The 24,842-nt window shown below is 32.8% G+C and overlaps 1 protein-coding gene across 2 annotated transcripts in view; it reads left to right on the top strand.

The window, feature by feature from the left end:
- The window catches only part of dnc (phosphodiesterase dunce), a 1,903,237-nt gene that overhangs the window by 1,321,823 nt on the left and 556,572 nt on the right, over window positions 1-24,842 (top strand). For both annotated transcript variants that reach the window (XM_089593782.1, XM_089593781.1), the window contains exon 8: window positions 20,011-20,104. In XM_089593782.1, coding sequence (XP_089449908.1) covers window positions 20,011-20,104 — 94 coding nt within the window. The remainder of the gene's footprint in view (window positions 1-20,010; window positions 20,105-24,842) is intronic.

The raw sequence follows: 24,842 nt of genomic DNA, 5'->3' as shown, positions 1-24,842 counted from the left end.
TGATTTCATTAATAATAAATATTTTTTCGAATAGTCAACATGCTCCTATTACTAACACCGTGCAGGTATTACTGGCCCCCCAATACTATCTAAATATGAATAACTGGCTGTGTTATACTAGCAAATATGATTTTTTGGCTCTTATCATATGAAATCAGAATAAAATCTACCTAATTTAATAAAATCTATGATGAAAAAAAAAAAAAAAATAAATTTCAGCTATCAATGTGGTTTAATTTTTTTTGCAGTTCGTTTATTTGCTTCTTCTAATCTTTTTATAATTTTATTTTCACTAAAATTTATGGTTGGGATTTATTTTTCTGTTTAATTTCATTGACATATTTTGGTGTGCAACAAGTTTGGCCTCTTCTTTTTTGATTCTAGTTTGTTGTTTTATAAAATTATTTCTTGCTTAATTAATTTGTTGTTTTTTTTTTATTTGTAACATTTTTTTTTTTCTCATCTATTTTTTTTCGCTGCTGTTTCCAATTTAACAACTTTATCTTTTTTTTTCTTCCGTGATTTTTTGCCTTAAAGGACCTGATAAAACTGTTGGAGTTTTAGTAATATTTTTTTTTTTGTTAACTGATTGAAATATATCTTTAGAAGGCCAAGACAAATACTGAGCAAGAGGCTTTAGTGGTTGATGACTTTGTTAGGTTAGATGGCTGTACCTTACCCAATCACTGCCAGTAATTTGATAGTAGCGACGAATATTGTGCCTAATACTTGCATCAAGATTCAAAAAAAAAAAAACATTCAAAATTGATTTTCATTGCATTTATCGAGAAATTGAGTTTTTTTTAATTTAATAAATTTAAAATGTACCGTGGCAGGGCTTGAGGTACAGCCATACAAGAAGATACAACCACGTCTAGTTATACATGGAATCCTCATTGATAAGGAGAAGATTGGTAGCTGCATTGTGTCGCAGAATATTGGCTCAGCTGATAAATCCAAAATCAGGTTAGTAAACTTAAAGTTAAGCCTTAGCACCGGCTGGAGCTGTAGAGACATGAAGCTCATTATATAAACTAGTCACGATGTCAGGTCAAGGTTTCGCAGCTGTGATTCAGAAAATTTTTACATTTATTTGCAGCAACTGGACTGGAGAGCCATTCATGTCAAGAACCATGTGGACAGAAAAGTAGAGCCCTTTACTAAAAAAATTACAGATCCCTACAACAAACATGCCCCTGATGTTCGTTTTTCCGAAGAGGAGACATGCACCTTGGATCATGACTAAACTGCATGGTTAATTTGAGGCTTAAAATAATGCTTGGAGTGCCTACGAGAGATATAGGAGAGATTTTGACTACATGTTATATAAATAGGTACAAAATATAGCTCAGCTGACTATGCACGGTACTGCATCTTTCTATTATGTAGCAAGGCTTAGAAATGCACGAAGTATGAAGAAAATGTGGAGATTCATGAGAGAGTTGGGTTGCTTTTCCAGTAGCAGAGAGACGTTTACTACCCGTGACATGATCAACAAGCACTTTGTAGGATATGATCATTCAGTCAAGCTACGGGATTTGCGTCTAACCATGCAGATCTCTCCAGGTAATCACTTTTACTTATCTCATGCTGTATCGGAGAGTGTCCTGGGGGCAATCAGCTCTGCTGAGTCAAAAGCAGCTGAATCTGATGGTATTCTGGTTGGTTACATTAAGAAGTGTCTCCCTGTCCTACTTCTTATCTTGATGCACATTTTTAACTCTTCACTGCAGTTGGGGTCTTTTCCAAACAGGTGGAAGGATGCACTCGTGTGGCTAATCCCTAAGTATCGCACACCTACGGAGATTAAACATCTAAGACCCGTAAACATCATCTTAGCTGCTCCCAAAATTATCGAGTCTGTGGTGGTGGACCAGATGTTGGATTACATCCAACGTGTTAAATTTCTAAACCCCTATCAGTCTGGTTTGGGAGGCGCTTTAGTAGGCATGCAGCACTGTTGCAGGTGGTGAAAAATATTTGTAAGGCTGCAGATGATAGGTGAATCCCTCTACTAAAAGCATTTGATTTTTTCCAGGCATTCGATCGGAACAATATAGGCCTCATGACTGATAAACTTTGAAGGATGGGCTTTTCCGATTCATCGTATGGCTGGGTGCGGTCATATTTGTTGAATCAGCGACAGGTAGTGGTGAACGACCGAAACAATAGATGTGCGCCTTTGGACAAAAGATCTGGAGTGACGCAGGGAAGTGTTTTGGGCCTACTATTGTTCTCGCTTTATGTGAATGACTTGCCCTCGGTCCTTCCGCACTGCAAGCACCACATGTGTGCCGATGACTATACTATACATGCACGGCCGTTATGAAGAGTTGCCATGCATGGTATCTTGGATGAGCTCTGATCTTGCTAGACTTTATCGTTAGGCTGTTATGAACGAACTTAAGATAAATCCAGCAATGACTCAAGTTGCATGGTTTGGCTAGCAGAACTTTACCTGCCGCATCCGTGGGGAGAGTCTGCCAAAGGTGTGTGTAGGTAACTGCAAGGTCTTATACAGTGACACAGTCAAAATACTTAGTGTGACGCTGGACAGTGATTTAACCTCTTACATGCAGACGATCGAGGCAGGGAGGAGAAGCTACATGGCCTTTCCACGTTTACGTAGATTTGGTGATTTGCTAGAGCCTGGAGTGCGCCTACTTCTGATTAAGTTGCTGGTGTTGCCTTACAATGACTCTGGCGAGGACGTGTACCTCGGTCCCACATCTGTGGGGGTGGCTTAATGCATCGCAGTATGAACACTGCCATCCGATTTGTCATGGAACTGAGGAAAAGTGATCATATAACGCTTGGGGCTTTATCTTGAAAAAGTTAAGTGTGCACTTTTGAACGTATTTTGACCATCTGCACAGGTGCAGAAGTCAAATATTGGTTTCTACACGCGTGCGAACAGTAAAAAATGCACCTTCTGATTATCTTAAGCTAAAGCCCCTGCATACAAACACTTGGAAGATATTCAGTTCTTTTAATGGAGAGAATTATCTTTGGTTTTGTTTTATTTTTATTTCTATTTTTTTTCTTTAAGTATCTCTGTCTTCATATTTCCTTTCTTGGTTACGTTGTAACAGCTCAGTAGTTGATATTTATATTATTTTGTATCAGTATTTTTTTAATGCTGTTACAAATATTTTTCTTTTTTTTTTTAACTTATTCGTAACTAATTTATCAATTTATTTATCAAGTGGCGCGGTAGCGCCACATGCAAGTTTGAGTAGCAGACGGTGCATGGCTACCGCGACACTATATACGCTCAAATTAGCATTTTGAATTTTTGAAATGGTGAAAAAATTATTTAACATCATCATATATGTAGACGTGTGATGTTATTCGGCTTTTCTGATGCTAAACTATGATTTGAAAAAAAAATCCCGACCAGAAAAGCTTTTTCAATTGTTTTATTATATATACGTTCTTGAAAAGTGCTGATTTCATTTCAAGAATTTTTACGTTCAGAGCAAAAAGTTCCGACTCTTAAGTTAGCCGTGGACGAGCTTTGGTAGTATCTATCGAGCTAGTGCTCAGTTCGATGTGAAGTTAGTCGCGCTAAGAGTATTTACTTTATTTATATCATTATATATATATATATATGTGGGTGTGTATATTATGATAATAATAAATTCAAGGTACTGAAACAATCAATATATTAGATCTCATCTCATCTCATCTTAGAAAAATATACAATAATTTCAATGATAAGCATCACATCGATAAATTTTCTTGATTCCCTGGTCATTGTTAAACACACACAGTGGCGCTGTAGTAGCATTTCTTGATGCCCTAGTCACAGTAGGCTGTGGATGCGCAGTACGTTGCGAAATCCTCTGTCATAATATCTTTGAAATTCTCATCATTAAAAAGGGTCCTGATTTGCGGACCGTCGAATACGCCTTCTTTTATTTTTGCATCAGAAAGACTAGGGAACTTTTGGAAAATATACAAAAATGCATTTGTATTTTTTTTTTTCATGGCTTTTACCAATTGCTTTATTAAACCTAATTTTATGTGAAGAGGTGGAAGTAGTAGTTTTTTAACAGGTAATAAATCTTCTTTTATGATATTTTTAGATCCAACTTTCAAATTGTTTCTTGCAAGCCAATTTTTTTTTACGTAATGATCCTTTCAAGCACGACTGTCCCATTTACATAAAAAGCAAGGAAATTTTGTAAATCCACTTTGATATCCTAGTACGATCGGCAATATTTTTGAATCTTCACATAACAACCGTTTGTGTTTATTGTATTGCAATTGAGTCAAAATGTACTTTAAACTTTCATATTATTCTTTTAATATAGTTGAATGTGCAACTGGTAAAAGAGCATACTTATTTACATTATGCAGTCAAACTGCCTCAAAACTCGTGGTAGATGAATCGAGAAAGAGCCGCCATTCATTGATGCTTTATATTCAAAACATTTATACTCATTGCTTAACTTTGTGATATCGTTGCAATAAACGAAATCGCTTTCTCTAGAAAAATATTTTTAAAAAGGAATATCCCTGTCACGATAAAACTAAACTTTTGTTCTTTCAGTTAAGCAATTTTTTTCTCTAAATCTTGAAGCCAAAAGTTCAGAGTTTTCTTTGGAAAGTCCTAAATCTCGACATAGGTCACTTAATTCATCTTGATTAAATTTTCCACTGGCTGGATTCTCTTTGTCTGATAGTTCGAATTTATTTGTATGCGACTATGCAGTTGTTGTATTACCCATTTCTAATTCTTCCTGATTTTGAGAAAAATTAGATGATTCTGATTCAACTCGTGAATTAAGATTTTCTAATCTATTAACTTCAGAAAAGAAGTTTGAACTCCTATTATTTCCAGTTATTGGTATTGGAAAAGTTACAAACGATACTTTTGGATACACAATATTGCCAATATTTTTTAAATTGTAACCGAAAATATTACAGGAACAGAAGTAACAATCTGTCAAATGATTACTCGGATTTCTCCAATGCATAGGGTTATTGATAAGCTAAAAAAGGTTTAACACTTATATTCCCTTTTGCAACCTTAGAAATTAAATTATGACAAATACTACAAACAACATGAAAAGTCCAGTCGTTAGCAAAAGTTTCCTTTGAAATTCCAAAGCATTTTTCATAATTTTTTTTTACATCTGCAGTGCATGTTTTCCTACTGCGTTGTAATGTGTATCACCCACATACCACGCAAAAGCAATCTCTATTTTTACAGAGAAACATGGTAATCAAAGTATTTTATAAGTAAAATAAATTAAAAAAGTAAAATTTTTACACAAAATACTAATGTATTTGTAGGTACTATTTGATAACACTAAAATGAAAAAGAATCACTTTGTTTATTTTGAATAAACAGTTCAGAAAACTTATAAATAAAAGAAGTAGTTTTATGACATTAAAACGTTAACAAAAAAAATTTTACAAACAACGAAAATACAATATAAGCTCACAGACACAAATCCTTCTAATCCTAAAATGTTAACATTAAAAGATTAAATGTATCAGTCACTCTGAGTCATAAACACTTTCATTTGTTAAAACTATAAAAAAGAACGAAATTTTTAAATTTACTTATTTAAAATCGAAAAAAAGTGCATTAGGCTAATGGTTACACATTTAAGCTCACTCAAGCAGCTCAAAACATCACAGGTTTCTGATGAAAAATGAACCCAACCCCCAAATATATTAAAGACACATTTACCAAGTATCTGCACCCTTCACCTACCCATCCCTAGTATACTTATAAAATGTGTTCGGTAAGGATCTGCTACTTATATCAAGAAGTTGTATTTTTTATCTATCAAAAAAATACCTTCAAAAATAAGTATAAAGTTCTGCAAGATTAAGGTTATTGTCTCTAAAGGTATTCTTAATCAAATATATTAATTAGTTTTTAAAAAAAATAATTGATTTTAATTATTCAACAAATCTGTTAAGAAATTCTAAGGAATAAATCCTTTATCAGAAAAATTTATGAAATCTATAAAAAAACTACCTTTAAAAAATAAGTATAAAGTTATGCAAGTTTGAGGTTATTGTCTCTAAAGGCAGTTACATTCAATTATAATAAGTAATTTTTGGGAAAGAAGAATTTTCATCATACCATCAATCCCCTGAGAAATTCTAAGAAATGAATTTTTATCAGAAAAGTTATGAAATCTATAAAAAAAACTACCTTTAAAAAAAAGTATAAGGTTATGCAAGTTTGAGGTTATTGTCTCTGAAGGTATTTATCATCAATCATAAGAAATTAATTGCAAATATAAAACATAATTAATTATAATATTAATTTAAAAAAATAATAACACCTATAAGGCAAGAACGGATTCTGTTTTTTCAATTTAAATAAAGAAATTTTTAATATCATCTTAGGCATGAAAAAGCAGTGAAATCTAAAACTAATAGACAATTTTAAAGATAAATAAAATTAAAACATTTCAGTATATAACAAAATAACTATCACATAATTTATTTTTTATTAAAAAAACTTTCTTCATGAAAAAAAATAAAAAGATAAAAGACAGCAAAACAAATTTTGAAGTAAATTGTATTTTTCGTTTTTAAACAAAATGATGAAATGCGAGAAATATTTTTTGTACAAATATTTTATAACTTTCTAAGACCAAAAACCATATTATTTGTATACATTCTGTATACTAAAAATACGGTTTTTGGTCTTAGGAAGTAATGAAATTAACAAAAAAATTCAAGTTTTTCTTTTATAATTAGTAGTAAGTTAATGGAATATAATACAATCATAAAAAATTTATTTCCGAGATAAAAATAATTGATTATAATATATATTTAAAAAACTATAAATCCCATAAATCGAGAAGAAACTCAGTTTTTTTAATTGCAATACAGATATTTTTAATAGCATCTTTGGCATTAATGAGCAGTGAAATCCAAAATTAATAGACAAATTTGAAGATAAATTAAATTCAAATATTTCAGAATACAACAAAATAATTTATTTTTTAATAAAAAAAATTTCTTCACGAATAACTGAACAGATTGAAGAAAGCAAAACATATTTTACGTACATTGTATTTCCGTTTTTAGATGAAATGATGAAATGCAAAAAATTTTTTTTGCATTTATACATTCCGTATACTAATAATACAGTTTTTGGTCTTGGGAAGTAATGTAATCAACAAAAAAATTAAGTTTTTTTTTTGTAACAAGTAGTAATTTAATTGAATATAATTAACCACTGGAATAACACGGTTATATCTAACATTACTCGTGAAGGATATTATATTGAATAATATAGTACGTATTACATAACTTGCCGAGACTGATTTTTGAGTTTTTTGATGAACAATCAATTCCAAGTTTTTACGGATAACAGAATGTATAAAACAATGTTTTCGTAAATTTCTAATTAGTTGATTATAAAGTTAATAGTAAATCACCAACCAAGAAAAAAATATTTTATTTAAATGTTATAATAAGTTATTTCAATTTGCTCTTCAAGCTTGCGTTTCGTTGAATGTACAGAAGAACAAGTTCTTTGTAAAAAATCTAATAGAAAAATGAAAATTAAATTTGTACCCTGGTAGACAATTGACCATTTTGTGAACATTTATGAAACGTTTTTCCTAGCCTTTCTCCAGAATTTTTTATTTTGACAAAATAGCTGTAAAATGCAGGAAAAAGGTTGGAAAAAACATTATATGAATTTTAAAAAAATGGTCGATTTCTACCAGGGTACGGTCTTTTTTTTTGTACATTGATTTTACGAATCATTGATTGACTTATGAGTACCATTGAAATGTTATTTAAAATTTCTTTTAAAATTATTGTGATTTAGCAAAAAAATTATCAATAAACGAAATTATACTAAATGCACACTTAAAGGTTCTTTATAAAATGAATAAACTAATTAATGATTAATTGTTGTACAAATAATGATCTATTACTGTTTATATGTAACATCTAGAACTCGAAAATCAGTCGCGGCAAGTTATGTAATACGTACTATATTATTCAATATAGTATCCTTTACAAGTGATATTAGATATAACTGTGTTATTCCAGTGGTTAATTACATTCAATCAAATTACTACTAGTTACAACAAAAAAACTTGAATTTTTTTGTTGATTTCATTACTTTCCAAGACCAAAAACTGTATTATTAGTATACGGAATGTATATATGCAAAAAAATTTTTCACATTTTATCATTTTATCTAAAAACGGAAATACAATGTACGTAAAAAATGTTTTGCTTCCTTCAATCTGTTCAGTTATTCGAGAAGAAATTTTTTTTAATAAAAAATTAATTATTTTGTTATATTCTGGAATATTTGAATTTAATTTATCTTTAAATTTGTCTATTAATTTTGGATTTCACTGCTTTCTAATGCCAAAGATGCTATTAAAAATATGTGTATTGCAATTGAAAAAACTGAATTTATTCTCAATTTATGGGATTTATAATTTTTTAAATATATATTATAATCAATTATTTTTTATCTCGGGAATAAATTTTTTATGATTGTATTATATTCAATTAAATGACTACTAATTACAAAAGAAAAATTTGAATTTTTTTGTTGATTTCATTACGACCCAAAACCGTATTATTAGTATACAGAATGTATACAAATAATATAATTTTCGGTCTTAGAAAGTTATAAAATATACGTGCAAAAATAATTCTTGCATTTCATCATTTTGTTTAAAAACGAAAAATACAATTTACTTCAAAATTTGTTTTGCTGTCTTTAATCTTTTTAGTTTTTTTCCGTGAAAAAAGTTTTTTTAATAAAAAATAAATTATGTGATAGTTATTTTGTTATATACTGAAATATTTTAATTTGATTTATCTTCAAATTTGTCTACAAGTTTTAGATTTCACTGTTTTCTCATGCCTAAGATGATACTAAAAATTTCCTTATTTAAATTGAAAAAACAGAACTCGTTCTTGCCTTATAGGTGTTATAATTTTTTTTTAATCAATATTATAATTGATTATTTTTTATATTTGCAAGTAATTTTTTGTAATTGATGATAAATACCTTCAGAGACCATAACTTCAAACTTGCATAACTTTATACTTTTTTTTTAAGGTAGTTTTTTCTATAGTTAAATAAGTTATACACGAAATATCGGTGGCTATAACCCCTGTTATTCAATGTTACGATCCAAGAAATGTATTTAATATACTCTCATGAGCCAAGCTACAAATAGCTCTGAGCTCTTAGCTCTCTTGTGATAAGAAATTCTGAATCCTTAAAGTTCTAAATTCTTGGTATATTATAACGTTGGGACATCATTTTAATTCGTTTTATGTGAAGTTGACATTTGGTACTAGTTAAAAGTTAATAGTTCTTGGTTAAACTTGTTAACATAGAAGTAAAATACAGTCCAACACTACGAGTGTTACACAAAAAGTATTTAGTTCATCACAAAATGGAATGGAACTTTGTTTTTTACTGATTTCAATTTCATAATTTGGAAAAGCTGACAAGTAATCACAAATTAAACTTATTGCCAATGTACAAAATTATAAAAAAATTTTTAATTAAATTTAGTAGATTACTTCAAACTTACTTGGCTTTTAACTTTATTGAAGAGATAAATTTTAGAGGAGTGCCATCACTTTTACGGAAAAAAGTATCGTCTTATATTTATTTAAACCAAGTAAAATAAATAAGATACTGTTTGTATAAAAAATGACTAAATATAGATAAAATCTGTTAAGAAACTATAAGATACTATAATTTGTTTCATGCAGAAATTTGAACTAGCACAATTACGTTAAGAAAAAGTAGCTTTACGAATAAACAACATACAAGTACTTTGAACGGGATGACTTTTGTCCACTTTTTGCTCCATCGTATCGCAGAAGCTGTGCCCTCTGCAGCAGATATTAGACACATTTTATTGCATTTAAACAAATGGCTTACAGCCTACATACATGCATATAACTGTTTGTAATTGGTAGGCTCACTGAAAAAGACTACCAAATGGCATCGTTTTTCTCTATCTAGCCTACCAATTACAAGAAGCCATTAACTACAAGGCCTTCATTAACATGCACAAACTTTTTCCACATATGTGCCACAGACTTTTTTTTTTTTAATTCATCATCGCCACCTAAGGGGCTCAGACATGGCTGTTTTGACACTATCTTACTAATATATAAAGCGAAGTCGCTAAAACCGTTGTAATCGCTAACCGCGAAAACTACTCAACCGATTTTGCTGAAATTTTGCACACTGATTCATGATACTTCCTAGATGGTTTTAGTATAGTTTTTATCTTAAAAAATTTAATAACAATAGCAATAAATGAGCTCTAAGTTTTGCAAAAATACGCCAGCTTTTCACTTTAGTTCAGTAAAATCCGCTAGGTGGCGTTGACATTAATACAAGGCTACCTGCAACAGAATTGAATAAGTGTGGTTATAATGGGCTGGAGCGTCTCCACAGTGTCGCAGCCAAGTTTCGGCGACTCAATGAGCTGTATAGAGAATGCTGATAATAGTCTTGCAGCTGGGTATCCCGGTTACGGACGACACTCTTCTCTAACGTGGAAGGCACCTAGGTGTCCATTCACCCTGAATCTCTACGAGTGCGATCAAAAAAAAAAAAAATAATTCCAATAGATGCCATCTCTGCCACAATACCAGTAGACATATCTAGCCAGAGCACAATCTGGTTCAACTCATCAGAGTTGTAAGGGAGTCCCACCATCCCACCTGGTGTAGTTAGAGAATTTAAGGCTACAAATGTAAGCAAGGGAAAACAGCTCTGAGGGGCACGGGAAGCCACAACGGCTACCTTCTTGGTCGTCGCGTCCCTAACGCGCTTACCCACATGTTCCCGTCTAAAGATGAGCAGTTGGTTATCCGGGGAACGACCCGAGACGAGATATTCTTTGGTCAGCGGCGTACCTCCCTCCATCACAGTCTCCGTACATCGAGACTCCCAGGGTAAGAATCAAGCAACCCGTAGCCAGCTCTTCATCGTCAGGAATAATAATAAAGAATAGCCTGGAAGTTTCACCACTGGCGCTTTTTAGGGACATTATAAGTATTGGCGTTCCCTACTTAACCATCAATTTCATCCGTTCTTTTTAGGATCCACCTAAGTGTAAACTACCTTGCCAACAAATACATTTTTATTACTATTTCCGGAAGCGATTTGTCGACTAAAAGACTATATTAACTAGAGACGGGCACTATTAAGCCAAGTCAGTCATTCACTGGCAGACGTCACGAGCAGAGTTGTTCGTCGCAAGGCTAGGAACCCCGGTGACCGACGACCCTATATTACCCCCTCGACTCTAAGCGTGTAACCAGAAATCACTGATCCTCTCCAATGTCTGCGCTGGGCAAACCTATAACGGCTATAAAGGAAAAAAAACTTGAGCCAACGGGACAGCCTCCACTGGACAAGTATCACTAACCAATCTCCCCATCTAAAATCACCAAAACAACTGAATCTGCAACTAAAAAAGGTGCTTTAGACACCAACGTCTTTGACGTTATACCGGGAGACGTTGGGAAAGAGCACTTCAACTAGCCCCGAAGCTTCGGACTTTGTAATTTTTCTCCCAATCAGTCTGGGTCTTCAACAGCAGGCCAGAGAAGATCACCCCGAGGTATCCAGGCAGTCACAATTGCTGTTAACTGCAATCAAGAAAGAGTTAACTTAAAAACCTCACCGGTCTTTTTTAGGACCATCGGACGTCGAGCTACCTTGCCAACAAATATATAAGAACTTAACAAAGTTGACAGAAAACAGCTTTTAGGGCTCACAAAAGTCTTAAGCATGCCAAAAGTCGCAAGAGGGTGAATTGGAAGAAAAACTTTAAATGTATCTAATAAATACAATTTTGTCACAGCAATCTCTGAAATCTTTAAAGATCCTACTTCAGATTTTTAAATAAGTAGAAAATGTATTTCTGTTTTTGTGGCTATGTAAAAATGTTGGGTTTAAGGTCCAGGACTTTGTTGCTCTGGTAATAAAGTTGTGAGGTATGAGAAAAAAAATTTTTTTTCAATATATATTTTTTGGGGGTTTAAAATCTTAACGGCTTTAAAAAATAGCCCTTTCCGTAAATTACACAGAAGAAACTGTAAATCAACATTTTCTTATAGCCATCGATTATTTTATGGCATAAAGAACGCACGGTACTTTTCAGCATAATTATTTTTTTGAATTTTTACACCTTATTATTTGACCAAATAAACTATATGGATTCCGAAAAAACATGTTTTTAATAAGAAGATTTTTGTTCTGGGATGTATCGGGAATATGTATAAAATTTTCTAACTAAAAATGTTTCACATTACATGTCAACACACTACGGTGTTTTATTTAGTAAGTCTCGGGCGAAGCCGAGACGGGGGGCTGCTAGTAAAGTATATTTAACAATTCGTTGGTTAATTAACGGTAGGGGAAACCGTAGGTATGTTGGTAGATTTATTAATGCACAAATCCTATACAGAAAAAAACCTCATTTATTTATAAAAGTTTTTGTCCAGAGTGTGATTTGAACACCAGTCATCAAGATCTGTAGGTAGACACGCTACTGACAGAACTACTATGTGGCTATCTGCTACACATAGTGCAACCTCTGCATTGGCTTAGAGCGAATAAAGCTACAAAAAAGTGTTTGTTGGTTTAAGAGTAATGCATAACTTAAAAAAAATTATATCGTGTATCAGATATACACAAGTATATGTAGATAACAATGTATTGGAAGTCATGGTTCCATATAAGATTGAGGCTATGTTTTTAGTATAGTACGTATCACAATTTTTTATTGTGCAGGTAGGACTATTGTGAATTACTACCTCCAGCGGAACGATCTTAAAAAATTTAGGAAGAAGAGTGTTTAACTACCAAATACTTCTAAATTGTTATTGTTAAAAAAAAAAGTTATTTTCGTCAATGTTAAAATGTTAGTGTTTTTAATTTATGGTGATTCCTTTTATTTATTTTTTTTTTTTTTACTTATTGCTGAGCTAAATTCTAATGGCTTTTTTCTTTGGAATAATAATAAACATTAAGACTTTTTTTAAACATTTTTGAATAAAATCATTTTTGACTAGACATATTTAAGCGTCTCAATTTATCATTTTTGTAGTTCTTAGAATTGTTGACTTTGTATACAATAACGCAATTAAAATATTTAAAAAAAAATTTATTAAGTTATTACGAAGTAACTAGTAATTGCTACGATTGATTTTTACTTACTTTTTACAAAAGAACTTGAACCAATGTGTAAGTAACTTGTTTTTTGATTAATTCTTTGATTTGTGATCGTTATGGACTACAGAACAAGAATTATTAAAGTTACTAACCTTATCAATTAGATAATATTTACATGAATTATTGTACAACTAGCTGTTATATTAATTATTACTTTCATTACTCAATCAAATAATTGCGTCTTTTTCTAATAAGACTTGGTAAGACAAATGAAAAATCCAGTTATCGTATGTTCTAATACTGTGCCATCTTATTTCTTTTTTTTTTTTTTGACCTCCAGATTCTGCCAACAAATGTTGGCTTGGTTGATTTTCTGCAACGAAAAGTTACCCTGATAACACAAACACGCATAAGTAAATTGCTCAAGACGATACTTGGTCTGCTTTCACAGATTGACATCAATCTGCTGCAAAATTCGGGCGCAAGATACTTGTACACGAAGTGCACAAAACTTGCATAAAGTAACTTGCATTAATTTTTTCATTTTAACGTACTCGCAAGTGCATCAAACGTGCACAATAAGTGCACAGAGACGCATGTGCACGACACTTGCGCAAGAGGTGCGTCAGACTTGCATAAAGTTGCTTAGATTAATTTTCTCATTTTAGAGCACTCGCAAGTGCATTAGACGCGAACAAGAAGTGCACAGAGGTGCATGTGCATGATGCTTGCACAAGAAATATACGAAACTTGCATAAAGTTGCTTACAATATTTTTTCACTTTCATGCACTCACAAGTGCATCAAACGTGCACAAAAAGTGCACAGAGGTGCATGTGCATGATGTTTGCACAAGAAATACACAAAACTCGCATAAAGTTACTTACAATATTTTTTGACTTTCACGCACTCACAAGTGCATCAAACGTGCACAAGAAGTGCACAGAGGCGCGTGCTTACGGCGCTTGTGCAAAAAGTTCGTCAGATGTATGTTCAGTTACTTGCACTACTGTAAAGTACTTTAACGCACTCGCAAGTGCATCAGACGTGCACAAGACTTGCATAAAGTTATTTGCATTAATTTTCTCACTTTAACGCACTCACAAGTGCATCAAACGTGCACAAGAAGTGCACAGAGGTGCATGTGCATGATGCTTGCACAAGAAATACACAAAACTTGCATAAAGTTACTTACAATATTTTTTTTACTTTCACGCACTCACAAGTGCATCAAACGTGCACAAGAAGTGCACAGAGGCGCGTGCTTACGGCGCTTGTGCAAAAAGTTCGTCAGATGTATGTTCAGTTACTTGCACTACTGTAAAGTACTTTAACGCACTCAGAAGTGCATCAAACGTCCACAAGGAGTGCTAGGGGGCACGTGTGCAAGAATTTTGTAAGACGTATATTGAGTAAGTTGCACTCTACAAGTTGCCATTCGTTACGTGCAAAAGATAATTCATTGAACCTCGTAAGACGTACCACAAAAGTAAGAACTGTGGGAATAATCTAAATACAAGCGAATCAACAGATAGAGCGAGAGTTTGCAATTAAAAGAATGTGAGGTTAGAAGTTCTCGGTAATTTACGCAATAAAAAAAAACGAATCGGAAGACAAAATAAAATAGCTTTTTTATAATCATGTTCATTGATATGTGTTTCACACATTGTACTTTTACTGTTGCTATGATGGTCTAGTATTGTGATAAGCATATTGGCATAATGCTCATTGACATTGAAATTGCTTACTAAAATTGCACGCCCGCGTAAACACATGTAACAAGATATGTTACGTCAATATATTTTTTACTAAGTGATTAGGAGTTTTTTCAATAATTTTCAAAGTTAGTTTTGGGCAAAAAAGGACAGTATGTCTTGCATATTTGTAGGAGGTTTACGTATATACTTTTATTTTTCTTCAAATTTTGCACCTTTATATAATAAAGAAATATTAAAAATACTCATATTAGAGGTTATGTCGTATTATAACTCAACACCTCTCTATTTGTGTGCCACGATGTTTTTTTGTCCTTTTAGGATTTCTGTAGAAATCATTATTTTTGGAATCTTTGGCTTTTTTTGAAAGACATGGCGTATTTTGCAATATTTAAAGGTTATGTGCACGTATCATACAAATCCACTGTGTTTGTATACCACAATAATTTAGTTTTTTTTAAAAAACCTATAAAATTCGATATTTTTTCGTTATCTTGCTTTCCTTAAAAAATATGGCGTATTAGTAATATTCAAAGCGCATGTTATGTTATGAAGACCTGCTTAATCAATACAGGCTATCTGCATCAACTAGCCCTATATGCAAAAATTATTTGTTAATGCATTTTATTAAAATAATAATATGAACTAGATGATATCGTAATAATATTAATTACTATATTTTAAACATATGCACACAAGCGAACATATACACACTTGCACAGTAGAAATAGACAGTGCACATACACTCATCATGCATGCAAACTTTCTTCGTTCCATTCATAATTCTGGTCTGTAGTGTCTGTACACTAGTTGCCCACTTATACATACGTGCAAATATACATGCACATTGCACATAGTAACACACCACGACACGGCAATAGGGGTAGAACAATAACATCACATGCTGACTATGTATATGTAGCTGAATTCAAAGCCAAACGATAAAACTCTCGCACTAGATTTCTAACTATGCGCACGCGATAAAGTTCTCACTTTAAAAACTTGACAAGGTTACTTAAAAATAGAATTTCTTACAGTAAGATTAAAAATTGCTGTAACCAATGGAAATACCAATAAATTGTTTAAACGTGTATTCTGATAAGTTATCCAGAAGTTGGGTTAATTTTGTTTCTTATCTTGTACACAAAAGTAAAATTTTTGAAAGTTTTTTTAAAATTTTATTTACTGGCATTCTTAGCAACTTACATAGGGTATGTGTCTCAATTATGGCCCCTTTAAGTGAAGTTAGAGGTTCAATTGAATTTTATACGTACAAGTCGATAAATTAAAACGATGAAAAAGTAACGCATAGATAATTTAACCTTTTTTTTACAAAATACACTTTTTTCAATATAAAAAAATTGTTTTTTTTTTTTCATCATAAGTAATTGAATAAAAAAAAAAAATTTGTCTGTTTTATGGACCCTCCCAGGGAATTTCGAACATATTGTGGCCCCCCCCTATAATGGTCCATGTCAACATTTTGGCCCCCCATATTATGGACCCTGTCCATGTTTTAGCCTCCCCCCCCAATTATGGACCCTGTTTTTATCTAGTTTCTCTGTATTTGAGATTTTCTGGAATAAAATGAAGCAGGCTGGATACCAATTGATTGAAAATTAAAATTATTTATCAGTTCTTAATGCTTTTTAAATACACAACAAGGTAGTTATTAGTGTTTACCTATAAATTTCATGGAAAATATATTCTGTGATAAAATTTGTTATTTGTAAGAAAAGTTTTATATTTATGGTAAATCTATTAGGACTGTTTAGATTTTTTTGTTCGTTTAGGAACAGGTAATTTTTTCGATTTCTCTCTCTTTTTCATCAGAGCTTTCTCTTTTTTCAATTCTTCCACTCTTTCTTTTTTAACTTTAGCTGCTGCTTCTCTAATTTTTTTTCTCATTTCTTTTTCTTCTAAAATTTTTGTTTTCTTATTTTCCTGTTCCTGGAACCACTCTAATCCTTTTTTTGAAGACATTATTGATGGACATTTTGGTTGGATTTTTCTTTTTTTCTTTGAGTTAGCCTGCTCCATTGGCCAAAAAAAAATAATTTTCTTATCATTACTACAATCAGCAATTAAAGATTCATTTTCACTTGTTCCACCTACTGTATAATTTTCTGCTCTGAGGTACAGTGTGACTTTTTTCATTGAAGGATAATTGCATGAGTGGATCAGGTACTGCGGCATTGATTTCATCGATGAGTAATAGCTCATTTGGTTGAGAAGCTGCAGTACTTGTTCCATCAAATACTGGTTGCTCATATGGATCAGGTACTGCAGAACTTGTTTCATCGATGAGTAAGAGATCATTTGGATACGAAGCTGCAGTATTTGTTCCATCTAATACTGGTTGCTCATATGGATGAAGTACTGCAGAACTTGTTTCATCGATGAGTGAGAGATCATTTGGATGCGAAGCTGCAGTATTTGTTTTATCGATGACTGTTTGCTTATTTAAATGAAGTACTGCAGAACTTGTTCCATCGACGAGTAAGAGCTCATTTGAATGAGAAACCACAGCACTTACTTCCCCGCTGAGTGATTGCTCATTTGTTACTGCATAACTCACTCCTTCAGTCATATTATAAATGTTTCCTTGACCATCAATGGAAAAATTTACTGTTCACGTAAGTTTAGTGGTAATATTTCAGAGTTGCACATTGTATTATATTCAATGGACTACAGACTTGTTTTAGCCTGTTAGGTAAATACATTTTTGTTAATTGTAAGTAAGTTATAAATACAATTGTTAGGACTAATTTATTACAATTAACTCACCTCAGTTTCAGTTGAAATACTAGTTCTAGCGTCTAAATCAAATTTATCACCACAAATATTAACCCATAATTCAAAGAGTTTTTTGTCATCTGAAGAGCCAGTCCACTCACTTTTACTCTCTGCATGATTTTTGAATAACTTAAGTGTATCTGGACTAATGTACTTTTCTACTGAATCTATAAGCATTGATTAAGTTACATAACTTGATTCTTGTTCATCAGTCTGATCTTCACATGCATGAGTCTGATGGTTTTCTGATCTAATATATATTTTTGATACATCAATATTTTGCATGCAAAAGGGATGCAAGCCACAAACCTTGAAGGCATAACTTCAAATTGATTTTAAATTTATTTTTGAAAATACTTGGCTAAGCAGCATATCTACATCATGCTTGGGTATACTCAGTGCATTTTTTTCAATTCTATAGTTATTTACAGCTTTTTTCCAACAACTTTTAAATGGAAAAAATAAACCAACATCCATTGGTTGAGTTATATGAGTAGTGTTTGGTAAAAGTGCTATGAGATTAATTCCATGCTCATTACAGAAAGTACTGAGTGTATGAGTTATGTGAGAAGCATGGCCATCAACAAACAACAAAACTGGTAAAGCAATTTGTGACTGTACAAGAAAAGGATAAAACTTGTTTGCCACATACTCATAAAAAATCTATGAAGACATCCAATCTGATTCTGAATTTTCAACAACAAAGTCTTTTGGAAGACTTTCATATATACGACTAGGTACTCTCTGATACTTTGAAAGAATAAGTGTAGGAGCAATTATTCCAGCAGCACTGGCAGTGACTATTACAGTAAGATTTTCTTTTTCATTGTAATTTACTACCTTGTACACATTTTTGCTACCTTTAGCTGCTAAAACCTTACCACCTTTTGGGTTCAACATTACAGATGTTTCATCAGTGTTGAACACTCTAGAACCATCTACTATATTCTGCAATCCTAAGTTGTCCAAATACTTAGCAATATTTTCATGCCAATTTTTCAATGAATCTTCGGTTACTGTGGCTCTGGCAAGTGAAACATTTTCACTCCATCTCTGTTTTAAGTTTGGATGTCTCTTTTTAAATCCTTCAAACCAATGACATCCAGGTCTATTATCAGTGAAAAGATTTTCCTTTTTTTTAGATTTCAGAAGCATAGCAGCATTGTCAAGTAACTGATCTTTTGTAATGGGACATCCCAGTGACACCATTTCAAATATCCAATTTACGAGACTTTTTTCTTCCTCAGGGGTCAATACAGTTGAAGGCCCAGGCTTCTGTTTAGCGTGCGGATTTTTAATTCTGTTTCGTACCGTCGATCTCGGAACATTTAAAGGTTTGCATGCTGTTCTTAAATGTGTTCCGTCACGTACTGCAGCTACGGCTTTTTCCAAGTTATCACTATCATAACTACATCTCTTTTTTGGATTTTTACTCATGATTTGGCTTTTATAAGGAACTGCACTGTTGTGATCAAAACAATAAGTAGGATAGTGGTTGCTGACATAAAGGTTAAGATGCGGTGAGATCGAGGGGCCATAATAGAGACATAGCCATTCATAGTGCCGGTATTGTGGCTTTTCTAAAAATAAATATTAAATAAATTTTTAAATTCCCTATTTTGTTTTTAATTTTTTTTAACTCTTATTTAACAAATCAACAACTTTTTATACTTAAATACTTGTTTTATTGTTTACAATAGCTGTTCAAAAAGATGAGTTTCTTACAATTTTCAACAAGAGTCGATGCATAGAACAGTAAAAAACTTGTGGTAACTATTTAATCCATTGGATAAATTTGTAGTAATATTTACATGCTTTTATATTACATGCTAACGGTAAATCGTAAACCGAGTAATAATTACGAAATTTTTAGGAGACTGTCAGTTAATCCAATCAAATTATTTCTTGAAATTATCAAAAATTGTATTGTGGGGGGCCATAATAAGGTCAGGGTCCATGATTGGGACACATGCCCCTACTACCACACAAATTACATAAAGAATGTCATAATGTATTTATACTGTACAAGCTTATTCCAAATAATAAGACTTTAAACGTTTTGTGAAGAAAAATACCTTCAAGATTTTTTTATAGTAGGCATTGCAAAACTTAATATTAAATCGTGTTTCTTTAAAAAAACCTTTGCTTTCAAGAAAGTCCTATTAGCTACCATACTGGAAGATTTAAAGGCTTTGTTAGACAAACCAGCTGATATTTTGCAGAGAGATTTTTTTAGCCTACTATCTTGTCTTTAAATTTAAGAACACGTTCTCTCTTGTTTAAAATGAACGTATTATTCTTATTTATGTATTACTGCTTATATTTCCAGTTTAAGCGAATGCTGAACAAAGAGCTTTCACACTTCTCGGAATCCTCAAAGTCTGGAAATCAAATTTCAGAGTACATTTGCAGCACGTTTTTAGGTAAGTAAAAAAATTCATATTTACTTTTTTGTTGGTCTTTAAAATCAAATAAGTTTTATGTATAACATCTAAGGACATTAAAAGTGATTGAAATTTTTCGAAAAAAATTTTACAGTTTCTTATTAAGAAGTTAATTATATGTTATAAACTTCTAAATGTAAGCTAAAAAAAAGTGAACAAGTTGCAATACTTTAATTATTAAGTTTCTGTTCTAAACTTTATTAATCCTAAGTTTCTGTTGGATAACATTTTTTTATTTTTTTTTAGAACACATTTCTACTAAATTTAAGGTCTAAGTAGTACGATAAAATATTTTTTAAGTTCTCTTACTTATTCTCTTCTATTAAAAAATCTTGTGAGCGAGTTAAAACGGCTTTATGGTAAGCCTGCAAGCCTTCTAGCTGAAAAAATTTATGAGATCATTGGTTCAAATTCCGTTAAAAAATATGAAGACTTTTTTCTCGGGTTTTTTCAAAGAGATCTTGAAACTCAGAAACGAAAGAATTACTCATTGAATTCTACAGACAAGTGGTGAATTTTTCTAGATAATGTTTGGATCTCTAGATTCGTTCTTTTTACAGGAAATCAAAACCTTGCAAGCATATTGAAAAAATAATTATTAGTCTTCAAAATGTCAGTACGGTAAGTATTACGGTTATTGTCAATAATGAACTATAAGACCTTATATTTTCTGGGGGTATCTTAAACTCATCAATAACCCCTTAAAATACTACCCAGTTCAAAAGATAATTACTTTTTTTAAAAGAAACTTTGCAAGAGGAGAAGAGAGACTTTTTACTAAAAACCTAAAAATGTTTATGGAAAAAAATTAAGAAAAAAAAGAAAATATGGTAAAAATAAGAATTATGAAATATTAAAAAATCTAGTTGTTTATCGGTGGGATTCTAGGTTCTCTGAAGTAAAGTAATATAAACTTTAGCAGACCACCAAATGAATTCTGTTGTTTCGTTTTTTTGTCTTTGTGGAGATCTTAGAAAAAAAGCTAAAAAATGTTACTTATAATGTATCAAGACTATATATTTTTATTTTAAAAAATTTCAAACTTTGTCTCTGTTCAGAAATAATACGCTGGTTAAGTTTTCTAATGGTACCTACCTCCACCCCCGGCTTAACTAACTGACCGTGTGTTTGCACATGTAAACAAAAGTTTATCAGCTGATCATGTTTTGGTGCACTTTGAGCTCTTTGAAGAGGTTCAAGAGGACTTGAAAGCACTCAAAGTGCGCCAAAACGTGATTAGCTGATTAACTTCTGTTTACATGTGCCAACATGTGGTTGGTAAGTTAAGCCAAGGGGCAGGTACCAACTCAAAACTTAACCAAGGTATCATTTTCAAACAGACCCATTATATAGCTACTAGATGCATTAGTTTAAACACTTCACGAATTAAATCAGGAAAACTAATAAAATCAGGAATAATAAAATGCTTTAAGACCTCTCTGTTAACGTACTATTTGGACGTTATTTATTAGAAAGATAAAAAACAAAGTCATCTTAAAGATTTCTTATACGATTTCTGTCTGTGTAATACGTTTAGTTTTCAGTAGTGCGGAAGCGTTATGAGATAACTTTTTGAAGCAGATATGGCCCCAGTAGCTTCTTTAGTCCTATTCTACAAATATACTAAAAAGTATGAGACAAAATAAAGCTTAATGTTTCAAAACCATCTAAGATTATTGTTAATTAGTCACTTTCAAAGCATTGCAATCTATTTTTTTAACATGGCTTCTAAGCCATTTGATCACTGATAAGTTTCTAAGAGGTGCGAACTAAATTTGTAGAAGCTGGGTCTCAAACAGGAAAGTCATGTGTTTCCAAGCCACGAATCTTTAAAAACGAAAGCTTCGTATATTTAAGCATTTTCTACATTAACTGCTAACGGTATTAAGCGTTACAAGAGAGAATCCCTGCCTATTAAAAGACTTTTATATGTAAAAAAATCAAAGACTACATACTTAAAACTATATTTAATTATTATGTTTCTATAACTCCGTACTTCATGCATTGCAAACAAGAGTAAGATTGATATAAAAATGATGTTTATATAAAATTCTATTTATCAACATCTATACATAAAAATATTATTGTTATTGACAATGAAAATCATGCGCACATCACCAGACTGGCTTCGTTACATCTCTAATTAATACAGACGAATAAAACTCGACAAAAATGTATCGGTCACATCTGTATAAAAAGTAACGTGGATAATCTTAAGCTTCCATGGCAAGTGAAACTATTTTATTGCACTATATGAGTGTACATATTTATCTTCCTTGATTATACAAAGATTTTAGTATGAGATGTATGTATGTGGCCTATGAATCGGCTTGAGGTGGCAGTCCCATGGCTGCCGTGTCCAGGAGTTGAGGAAGGAGGTGAAGTAATTAAACGCTTGTTAACATTAACAAGAAAAGGTTTAATATTCACTAGTAAGAAAGGGCTTCTCAAGGAAGCTACAAAATGTGTGCTCGCAATGACGTTCGAGACTTCTCTGCTTGAGCAGCGGCCTGCACGGCGGGCAGAGACGCGGGGGAAAGAGAAGCAGAGGAAGGCTAAAGAGCCTACTCTTTTACCGACGGTTGCGCAGCAGAATCGGGTCCTCACACTACTCCCTCCTGAGACAGAACAAGTAAAAAGAAAGTGAAAGACTGTGGCCATAGCAAACTGATGTAAGTTACAAGAATTAAAAAAAAATGTTTGAATGAAACTTCACAAAAACATAACTGTTTGAATCGCAGTACAACATAAATTGGATTGTTTTTACTTAGTTACAATTAACGTTGGAAACAATTTTTTTTAACGGAACAGAGTCTCAACACATGAAAAAAAAAAAAAAATGAAAATTTACAGAGTGTGTGTAATAACGCTGTGGCTGGGCAGGTGTAGGCCATTAAAAAGTTGTAAGACTCAAATGATGTTAAATATAATTACAAAATGTGTTTAGACACTACTTGAGGTCTATGTAGATTTTACTAATGATAAATTAGACGTAAAACATAAACGTTGCTAGCGCAAGTTAATAAGATATTTAAAAGAAGTTTTACAGACTGTTTTCACAATTAACATTGACTTGACAATAACAGAGATATTAAAAAATATAAATTCGCAGTCTCTGAGTTACAAATCGGCCAACGCAAGGCAGTATGGTGTGATTAAACATTAAATGTAACGCAATTTTACAGTAATGGTATAACTGAGTGAATATAAAATCACAGTTGGCGTTAAATAAGCTGGGACTATATTAATTAATTTTCCTTAATATTAGCAACCAGGTAACAAAGAGACAAGAAAACAAATTTACTTAGAATTATTAATGGATGTGCTGATATGAACTTTTTTGTTGCATTGTTTATTGCACGGAAAGGTTTTAAGTACAGGAATCGGCCTTGGAGGCAGTATGCAGGGTGTGGTGAGATCCACAGTGGGTGCCTCAAGGTCCTCTAGAACAAAGTAAGCTGGTTTGAGTTGTTCTGTTGAGACAACTTTGTGTGTACCGTTTATATCTATTTTATAGTCGAGGTCGTGAATTCGCTCGATGATTTTGTAAGGGCCCGAGTAAGGACGTTTGAATGATTTGGCAGCTAGGTTATGACGAAATACATGTAAGCAAGTGCGAAGATCCTTAAAAAATAATGGGCAAGCCTTGTGACGGTGTTCAATGGGCACTGGTTTGAGTGTTCTCATGTGTTCCCTGTAGTCCTCAATAAAAATTTGAGGATTTGCAAAAAAATTGTCAGAGATGAAGAATCCACCGGGCAGGCGTAAGGTTGTACCGTATAAGAACTTGGCAGGGCAGGCTCCCGTGTTAGTCCACACTGCGGTGCGGAGGCCAAGCAGAACTGTGTTAAGAAGTTTAACCCAATTAGGATCATTGTGACACATGAGTGCGGCCTTGAAACTGCAATGCCAGCGTTCTATGAGCCCGTTGGCAGCTGGATGGTAGGCAACGGTTCCTTTGCACTGGCAGCCTATGGAGGAAAGGTAGGCGTTAAATATGGTGAATTTAAATTGAGATCCCTGATCTGTGGTCAGAAATCGTGGGGCACTGAAGCGAGCGACCCAAGTCTCTTGGAAGGCACGAAGGACCGTGGAGGCTTGAGAGGGACATCCTCCACCTAACGAGAGAAACGGTCTATGATGGTTAAAATGTACGAGAAACCCTCACAGGTCTTGAGAGGACCAACAATGTCCATGTGAACATGACGAAATCTGTCGTCCGGAGCTATAAATTGACTGAATTCGTTTTTAACATGACGAGAAACCTTAGATTGTTTGCAATCGAGACAGCCATGACACTAAGATTTTATATTCCGGTGCATGTTAGGCCAAACGTATCTTTGACGAATCAGTTGGTCTGTAACTTTAGCGCCAGGGTTAGAAGAACTATGAAAAAGATCAAAAATTCGTTTGCGTAAAGCTTTTGGAACGTAGGGACGAAGAATTTTGCCAGTGAGGTCGTAGGAAAGACAAAGATGCTCGTGACCTAATTCGATGCTTTTGAGATTTAATGAACAGTCTGAAGACTCGAGGAGTGACTTTAACTCGACGTCGTGCTGCTGATGCTGAACAAGTTCGGGCATCTCGATATCAGTAGGTAGGCAAATCATGTCAACGCGAGAGAAAGCGTCTGCTGCAACATTATCTGTGCCAAGTAAATGTTCGATCTCTGTGGAATATTGAGAGATAAAGCACATCTGTAGGCACTGACGAGGAA

This window comes from Copidosoma floridanum, unplaced genomic scaffold, assembly GCF_036245765.1.
Source record: "Copidosoma floridanum isolate Cflo_tuat_1 unplaced genomic scaffold, Cflo_Japanese_pri ptg000020l, whole genome shotgun sequence".
Classification (NCBI taxonomy): domain Eukaryota; kingdom Metazoa; phylum Arthropoda; class Insecta; order Hymenoptera; family Encyrtidae; genus Copidosoma; species Copidosoma floridanum.
Note: the sequence above shows the minus strand (reverse complement) of the source record. Positions and strands in the feature narration are given on the sequence as shown.